The 9678-nt window shown below is 43.3% G+C and overlaps 1 protein-coding gene across 5 annotated transcripts in view; it reads left to right on the forward strand.

Annotated features, from left to right (window-relative positions):
• dlgap2a (discs, large (Drosophila) homolog-associated protein 2a) overlaps nucleotides 1–9678 on the forward strand; it is a 132524-nt gene that overhangs the window by 96343 nt on the left and 26503 nt on the right. For all 5 annotated transcript variants that reach the window (XM_031847508.1, XM_031847509.1, XM_031847512.1 and 2 more), the window contains one exon: nucleotides 3872–4086. In XM_031847508.1, coding sequence (XP_031703368.1) covers nucleotides 3872–4086 — 215 coding nt within the window. The remainder of the gene's footprint in view (nucleotides 1–3871; nucleotides 4087–9678) is intronic.

Below are 9678 nucleotides of genomic sequence, written 5' to 3' on the forward strand. Positions count from 1 at the left end.
TCTCTCTCTCTCTCTCTCTCTCTCTCTCTCTCTCTCTCTCTCTCTCTCTGTCTATCTCACTTTATTTTGTAACTTAATGACAAGGACTTATGTTTCTTCATGGGAGAGGTGCTGTATATAGATAGAGCCGCAGAGTTAATCAATGAAATGCACAGCTGCACTGCAGGAGCATTGGCTGAGGCCTGCCTAGCCAGCACACACACACACACACACACACACACACACACACACATAAATACACGCCACACCCCCTGTGGGTGAAGATCAAAGCACTGCAAGTAAAGGAAGACACGCACACACACAGCCAATATGCCAATGTCTGCATAATCCTGCTATGAGACACTGATCCATTTCACCGATGTTAATTTATTGGCAAAGTTGAAGAGCTAAAAGAGCTCCACGGTATGTGTGAGGAGTTGTTGTCATCAGAAAAAAGGCAAATCATTTTCCCCAAGTCATTCCTGTTCTTAATTGAGCACAATCCAAAAAAATGATAGGAAGGGAAAGTTCTGCTTTTGTGATAATGTGCCTTTAACTATGGATCTTCACACTTGAGCTGTGAATTTTCACACTGCTCCCACAAACTTGGGCTGATATTCACAAAGGGCTTCAAGTCTGAACAGAACAGGATGCGGCGCATTTATTTAGGAACAGTGGAATCCTCCAAAAACGCCCCCGAAAATACACAGAATACTTGCACATGACTTGCGGATGCACACTCACCACTGAATCCCATGGCCTTCCCTTTGTAGGATCTTTGTTTCATGATGACAAGTGACCCTATTTCAACTCCATTGAACAGGCTGGGGCGCCATGTGTGTTTTCCCAGCAATCGATAGGAGCGAGCTGCTGTTTCGTTATCTGCACAAGGAGACACGCTGCAATCTATTCAGTTTATCAGCGAATCCAAATTAAACAAATCTCACCACAGCTTGCGCCTGTCCTCTGGCGTTACGTTCATTAATTAGACGTCTAAAAATATCAAACCCCTCCAAGACTTAATTAACCCATCGACTCCATTTGGTAGCTGGTGCATGCCTGTTTTATCAGAGTGTGTGTTTGAGTGTGCGTTCCGGGTGTACAGCTGTGCGTGCATGTTTTGGAAAAAGGGGGGCGTGGCAGTAAGCTTAAGTTTTCCAAATTCATGCATGTCCCTTTCTGCACGGCTTTGTCTCCATGCATGGAAGTGCATCTTTTTGTGCGTCGTATACATTTGCCGTTACCTGCTTGTTATGATGTAACACCATCCTTGCCGTAAAATTTGCTACCGAGCTTTACAGACCGAGTGGACGCACCATAATCAGCATCAATCATCACCCACCCATCCCCCCCACCCCCCAATGCTATCATCCCAATATAGATGAAACATAAGAGTCAAAGGCTGCTTTGACCCAGCAGTCTCTGTGAATAACAAAGAGTGGGCTGTAATAAAGCCATAATTGATCAATTATTCAAGTTGTTTTGATTTGATGTGACACTCGTTAGAATAGTAATTGTGTGTGGGCGTGCTTTGATGCCAGGGGTTAGTAGAATTGGTGTCGGAGGGGGAAGTCGGTTTTTTTCCAGGATGTAAACGAACGGATACCTTCATTGTTGTTGATGAATTGTATGTGACGCGTCTGACGTGTTTGCAGTTGAAAAATGTTTTCCGTTCAGAATTCCAGCTGCTGTTCTTGTCTTTCCGGTACAAAACTGCTGGTTTTCTATTCTTGACGGTACAGTGTGGGAAATGGATAATGTCTGTTTTTGTATCTCTTTGAATAATAATTGCTTTTCAATTGTTGTTTTCCAAATAGATGACATTTGCATCTGAAAGTGATTTGAGTCATGTGTCTGACGCATTAGTGACATTTGGATGCAGCCTATCTTCTCCTGACATTTCCCACAGCCAGTCAGCTGCCGCCCTGTTCATTGTGAACCTGTGAGTAGTGAGTTAGTCACTGAGGAGAGTTTGAGAAGAACATAGAATCAGTGCTTTAAGCACAACAACACATTGATACAGTATTTGAATTAGGAATAGTGGTTGGGAGGCTATTTTAACGTTCCTCTTTAGTACAGCTCTGATCCAGTCTCACTATAAAGTCAAGTCAATATAAGTCAGATTTAACTTAATGAAATCTAGAGCTGGGCCAAGGCTGACCCGGCTGCCAGGATGTTAATTAAAGAGACGGATGGATGCGTCACTGAGGCCTTCAACTTCCACATAGAATGTAATGATTACTGACAATGTCATATTTTATGAGTGCAAAATCATTGACCATGTAAATGCGCGTCCAGCTCAAGCACACATCATCAGCAAAGTAAAGGAAGGGAAACAGGGGGAAGAGAAGCGAGAGAGGTTTGTGCTTTTGTGCGACCGCAGAGGGTCTCTGCGTCTGTTGCGTTGTGTCGTCTATGCGTGTGTTTGAAGGAGACCCTGACTCAGCAGCTCCTGTTGTTGTGCCAGTGATTGAATTATGCTGTACTGTTTCACTAACGCAAAGCAAGAGAGTGTGTGTGTGAGTTAGAGACAGGGGAAGAGAGAGTGGTCTTGTGTGTAATGAGCTTGGGAACAGTCATCGTCAGTTGTTTACAACGAGCGGGTGAAATGATCCCGCAGATTATAATAAACCACACCACCGCCTCTAATACAGAAAGGATCACTTGATTACATTTCCACGTCTTGTGTATAATGGCACGAACAATAATGGAACCCCGTTTTTCTTTCACACCATGATTCAGAAAATAATTGGTCCACACGATCTGTATTCACAGATGTTCTGTACTATTATATCAGTTACATTTGGTCTGCTTGAAATGGATTCCAATAACAAAAATTGCCTTTGTGAGCAAAGCATGCCAGACTAATGTCAAAGTGCATTAACTTACTGCTGCAGAGAGCCTGTATCCAAGACGCTCTGTTTGTCTTCCTGCTCGCTCCACATTCAACATTTAACACTGTCGTGATCGGCGTGAACTATTCGCTCCATATGTAGTAAAGACGAGCGCAAGTGAGACACCCTGTTCTCACTCTAAATGGGATAATGGTGGCGCTGATGTCTGGGTACTCGACTACCTGGTTTAACAAGTGGAAGAAAACTGCAAAATGTAAACTGCTTGTTTTGATGGCAGGTCTCCATGTGCGATAGCTGCGACGAAGGGTACACAAAGGGAGCTCCCTTTCTCCATTTTCAAGCTGTATATTGCCAGTAATTATGATTAACAGCCCAGCCAAATTCATGACATCGTTTCAGTCAAGGGTTTTTCAGCAGATTTTAACCTGGCCAAACTACAGGAGAGCTAAAAGACTGAGCAGCTGTGGGGAAGGCTTTAATGTGTGTTTATTCATCGTGGAAAATGGTCCTGTGCAACTCAATGGTGGAACTAACTGTGCGAGAGAAAGGGGGTTCAATTCAAGTGTCTAGCAAATAGCACGATGCTTCATCCCTGGGAAAAACACTGGATTTGATGTTTTCAATGCGTTAACATTGCTCCATTTAGATCTACGGGGTTCAGAAGTTAAGCAAAATCTCTTTATAAAATCCTTGTATAACATATTCAAGACTGTATTATTGTGCTCTTGTAATGCAGAGGTGGGACTATTCCTGAGTGTACTATTATGACATTTTACCTCCGGTATTGTGAAGATACAGGCAACACGTACACTCTTGCAAAAGAGTTACAGGATGCATAACAATATCCAAAGACAGATCCCTCTGACGAACATTCAGCAGCTACAGAGTCAGATATTTTCCTCAGGAGGTGATGAAACTAAAGCAGAAATAAATGGGAAGTGTGGATAAACATTCATCGGGCAGCCTGATGTTAATATGACAATTGACCAAAGAAACATTTTATTACAATGACTGTTTACGCTCCCCATGCCACCCAGGTGCCCCAGGATGACTGGGGAGGTTACCCTGGCGGTGGGAAGGAAGACGAGATCCCTTGTCGTCGGATGCGGAGCAGCAGCTACGTTAAAGCCATGGGGGACGAGGAGAGCGGAGAGTCGGACTCCAGCCCCAAAACATCGCCTCAGAAGTTGGTGCGACCTGACGCCCTGGTCAAGGCCATCATCAGACCCAGGGAGCTGCTGGACTCCCAGAGGTACAACACATGCAGCTTTAAGAATATTGTTTTTGTGCACGTCCCTGCTTATGTATTCACTTCACCTCAGAGGTAGATGTCGCAAAGCGAACATTGTCCATCGTAACAATTCATCAGCCAATTCAACTCTCATTTTGTGTCTTGAAATCTTAAGGTAACCCTGTGGATAGGATCACAGGATATTAATCTATTTATATCGTCTCTCTGTTTTTGTTTGTTTGTAAAAAACCTTTATGCCCACTGATTTAGTGTTCCCTAGGATCCAAACTGGGCACACTGAGGTGTTTAATACCACCACTGGGTGTGCAACAAATGTTATTATCATGTAATTAAGCTTGTTCCAGAAAACAATGTGATGTATTGGAATGGGAGTATCTCAACGCATGTTTGTATTTCCATGACATGCTGCTTTCTGCATTCCTGTTTTACATTTTAAGAGAACACCTTTTGGTCCGCTTAATATTTGCTCTTGTTTTGATCATACTTGTTACATTTCCTCTTGGCAGTTTCATCGTGCTACTAGTGCCCCACCACAACATCAGCGTCGAGAACTCGAACCCTGTGCTCATTAGAATCCCTTCGTGTGTATTCATATCTGTCTTTAACTGTAAGAAAGTGTTCAGCGGGTTCTTCTGGGATGCGTCCCATTAAGCAGTGAGGAAATAGAGGGCTTTTGTTGTGGTTCCTCGACGGCGGAAGGAAGCGTTCATAAGAGGATTACATGATAAGACGAGCTGAAGACAATGTCACAGAAAAATGAACAGAAGCAACTTTGTTATGGAGAGATACGTGGAGACTTGGGCCACCAAATTATTGCATTGCACATGGCTGATTCATCTTTCCTTGCCATTTTTTAAAAAGGTGGCAATACGAGGAAGCAAAATTCACTTTTGTTCACTCTTCAAAGGGACCTGTTCCTCTTTCATTTCAAAACAGAAGCCTATTTTAACAATTTAACTTCCAGTTTAAAAAATCTCCCGGGCCTGGTCTTTTAAAACACAATCTTTTTATCTGCATTTGCTGTGCTTTGTGAGCCGTGTATATTGAGTCCATCTACCAGTCGAGGTTTGAGTTCAGCGTGAAGGTCCACATCAACGGCCTTCAGCCACACCGCAAAGAAGACCTGGTTGTTTGTACCTTGTCATTTCTCCACAGTTGGATGCAGTTTTTCCTTTTATTATACATTTCTGCTCGAGAGAACTTTAGAAGTAACTTACACTTTGCTGGAATGACTCCCAGAAGCTCTTTTTGTGTTAATCAACGGCGTGTGACAAAAACTGCAAGTTTGGTTTTAGAGGAATGTGCTTTTACAATTTGTCATGGGCCTCCCTTCATTTATGACCAATTAAATCACCTGTTTTCTGTCCCATCAACTAAAACCAGTGTGTGTGTGGGACTTCAAATAATCCAAAGCTGTGAACAAAAAACTGCAGTTTTTATGCTGAATTGTGTAGACACAATCTGTGTACTTTCTTCAGTCTCTCTTGTCAGTGTCTTGATAGAAAAGAAAATATGGATTTTTCTTGGACAACTGGCATTACTAGCTAGTAGAATGCATCAGTGCTACAAAGTGCATTATGTCCAAACGCAATAACAAAATGTTCAGTAAATATTCGGGAATACAGATAGAGAAAGAGAGGGAAATGAATAGATGTACTCTGTGTTTATCCAATCACAAGTCACAGCAGTGGCTGAAAATAAAATACTATGACTGCTAGAATTATTTGTCAAAAGGTTTGGGACGCTGTTGCTTCGTCTGTCGGAGCAAAATGTGAGTCCTACTTCGTTTCTCCTTCATGCAGCGTGTTTTACTCAGGGAGGGTTTGCTGGGCTGTGTAGAAAAAGCTCTTCACAGGCCTGCAGCATAAATGGCACTGCATGTGTGTGTCTGTTCCGCTTCTGGTCTGCACGAGCCCAAAGGCACATCATCTGACATAAACTGTAGACATTATGCAGGGAAGACCTTGTGTCTGACCTCAGTGTAGAGTGTGGCCTGTGACAGACACGTCGCTGCAGTATGTGATGTCGGACAGTCACAGCGAGAGGCAGGGATATACACACATCGAATAACGCTGATGATTCCCTCACTCTTATTGCCATGTCCTCGTCCCTTGCTCTGCGCGCCGACGACCCCGTGGTCATTGCCATTCAGCACAGGTTTTGGAATTGCTTCTCTCTCAGAGAGAACAGCATTTTTCCCCGGAAGCTCGGAAACCGCAGTGAGCAGCACCCACAGAATCCGCTAATGTTGACTGTTAGCCTGAGCCTGATGAAAACGCACAAACAGAATAAACGATGAGCATCTCTGGCAGAGTGTTTTTGGACGTCTCTCTGCAGGATGACAGGAGATAGAAGAGGGGCAGCAGAGATGTTCAGCTTTTACAGTCCTAGGCAACAGGCAATAGCATGCTTACATAATATGCCAGTAATTCATCCCCAAGGATATATAATGACAAATCGAACGTTATTGATTGCGATCAGGCCGGACCATAATGATATCTGTCAGAGAGGATGCAGCCTTTTCAACGGCTCTTTTAGAGTGTGAGGTAATGTATGAGGCAGCTACAGTGAGGTATGCTCATTGCCCCACATCTTGCACAGCTTCCCCTGGCTATCCATTTTGAATATCTGTAAACAGTGAATGATTTATGAGGATGCAACAGCAGGAAGGGCTATCGGTTGCAGTTATTGTACTCCAAGGCCCCTCTAAATAATGGCTCGCTCCGTGCTCAGGCCGAGGGTCATGCTGGGCTCAGCTGAAAGGAAGATATTGACCAGCATGGATCAGCCTGTGTGGCCTGCGTCTGAGTCCATTGACAGAAGAGTCCTGATACGACACTGAACCCACTCTAAAGAATGCCATAATATGGTCTCTTTGCTCTTGAATTAAATGGACATATATCAGTTTTGTGCATCCTCGGAAATATCATTTTTTTTTCTGATTGCAACGATGTGAGATCAATATTAGCTAAAGGCAGATATATATATATATTGATACTGCCGTGTTTTTTGGCCAGTGAATAACAAGAAATTGCATTACAGAAATAGAAAGGTAAAAGATATGTGTGAGGTCATTTCGAAACAGTGTCATGGAGCACTAACATGTTCATTTTTCAACTTAGAATGACCCACTCAGTGGGTCACAACTCTTTAAATAGCTAATTTAAAAGATAAGATGAGATCACATTTTATTTATCCCTGGAGGAAAACATTGCATTACAGCAGCACAAGAAGAAGACCAGTGAGGTTGATAGGAACAGGGTACAGATCAGCTTCAAAGTGCAGGGCACTTTAATTCCCATAAATCAGCTGACAACACCAAAGGATACACGGCGGCACACTCATTTTTGCAAACCCGTCTGTCTGTGATCGTTTTCTACCAAAGGATCCCAAAGGGACAGGAAACCAAACGCTGGTGAAGACAGCATTTGAGCAAAAGGGGGAAATACTCAGAGTTGTTGACAACAGTTGTTTAACACTCTAACATTTAAAATCACCCACTTAGACAAAGATATTCTCAACTTTTTACAGAGCTGAAGTACATAGGCTGAGTCCTTGGCACCATTGTGCTGTAATCCATATCTGTCACTGTTTTGAGTCCACACATAAAAGGCTCCGCGGATGCCACCTGACATGAGAGCTCTCATGCTATTACGGTCCATTGGGCGTGTTGGGATGGAATTAGATTGGATTCAAGACAGACAAGGTGCGGGTTGGATTTCCTCTGCTCTTGTAGCAATTTGATGTCCCACGGGGCCATGCAGACGGGCCAAAGACAAATTTGACAACATCGGCTCCCTGAAGCAAATCATGTTAAAGTGAGAACAGACTGTCAGGTTGTCACCCGCCTCCATCTTTCCCTCTTTCAAGCTCTCTGTCGCTCTTGCGGTTGACAGGTCGGCCTCTTTGTTCGTCACACCAATAAAGAATACATCACAGTCACGCGCCCGCTGAGCTGGAACAGCATGCGCACTAGAGGGAAAATTAGATGTCAATGATTGTTTTAATTAATAATCATTTACACCCTCCAAGCCCCCGTTCCATTACAACTTAACCTTGGGGTCCTGTACGTCCCGTGAGCCGACAGCTATGATGAATTGAATATGAATCAGCTTTTTTTTTGTTTGTGCAGTAGTAAGACCTGCCAAAGATGTTTAAAAATAGATTAACGATGATGGGAACGGAATGACATCTGGCAAATTTCACTATTAACCAACAGCATAATGAGTCTGATAGCAGGTTGCATTGACACACACATGCACAGAAGAACATCGACAATTAACATCCATCTCGGGCAACTTCACTTCTCTTTAAATGACTTTGGCCCGGTGTCTAAACACCACAAGTCAATCAAACCCGCCCATTTTTTGACAGTTTTCTAAAATAACTCACGTTTGTTTGCCCCCCCCCCCCCATCCATGATTAGTTTCTTGAGGCACCATAATTAATCAGAGTTAACACTGGCAAAGCATTCGATAATTCCTGATTTGACTTAATGTAATTACTCATTTCTGCATTGGGTATGAGGGTTTTTCCCTCAGAGCTCAAGGTCAATAGCCGGATTCCCGACCATTGATCTGTGGCTGCGTGGGACGTGTCATGCATAGTTATCTTACCTTTCTGTTGGCCGGGGCTTTTTTCTCAACACCTCTTTGCCTGTAACACTTAATACCATGTCAAAGATTGATCAGGCTACCTTCAGAAAGGTGTCAGCTGCTGTATTGATCTCTGTGCTAGTGGCTTGAACGGAACACACAGTATACCGTTGTGTGTGCTTGACAAGACAGAGTGAGGAGACTGTGAATACACTATTCACTTTTCAAAGTGTATTAAACACATGATTAAGTAATTATCCTCCACAGGGCTTTGCGGTGCATTTTTTTACGCCAGGAAGAAAACTAGCAGAGACAAGTCTCATCCTTGTGCTCTCAAGTTTGTACTTGTGTTAGCACTATGTCAACCCTTCTTGCAAAATCTTCCTTGTCCTTTGTCCTTGTTCCTTCTGTTCTTTCAATCAACTGCCTTTACTTTCAACGTTTCTCCTCAGAAATTAGCACACGCCAGCTACTGTCGAGGCCGGGCTTTGTTTAACCACAGAGTACTTCCATTGGCAGCGTGAAAGGCAGGAGGTGTCAGATTCCCATCATGCCTTGCCTTAATATTGGCCAACAATGGCAGTGGATTAGCACCAATCAGAGGCATTAGAGGAAATTTGCTCTGGGGTGATTTGATAAAGGGCCAACGCAACTGACGATAATAGACATTTCTACAGGTATGGACTGACGAAGTATGCCTCAGTTATTCCTCAGCCGGTGCACTTATATCAGATCTTGTCAGCTATAAAGCTCGACTAAGTTTCATTGCTCAGGGATGGATGTTTTTTTTTAAATTCTCACTTGGCTCAATTAAGCAAATCGAATTAGCCACATAGGGGAAGAATGTGTTTTATGATGTAATGTAAATGTATTTTGTGTGCAGCATTTTGTCATCGAGTGCTTTGTAATAATTTTTGGTCAGTGGTGGCGGACAGTCTGTGTGTGTGTAAGTGTGTGTGTGTGTGTGTGTGTGTGTGTGTGTGTGTGTGTGTGTGTG

Source organism: Anarrhichthys ocellatus, unplaced genomic scaffold, assembly GCF_004355925.1.
Source record: "Anarrhichthys ocellatus isolate YVR2014 unplaced genomic scaffold, GSC_Weel_1.0 scaffold7, whole genome shotgun sequence".
Lineage (NCBI taxonomy): Eukaryota > Metazoa > Chordata > Actinopteri > Perciformes > Anarhichadidae > Anarrhichthys > Anarrhichthys ocellatus.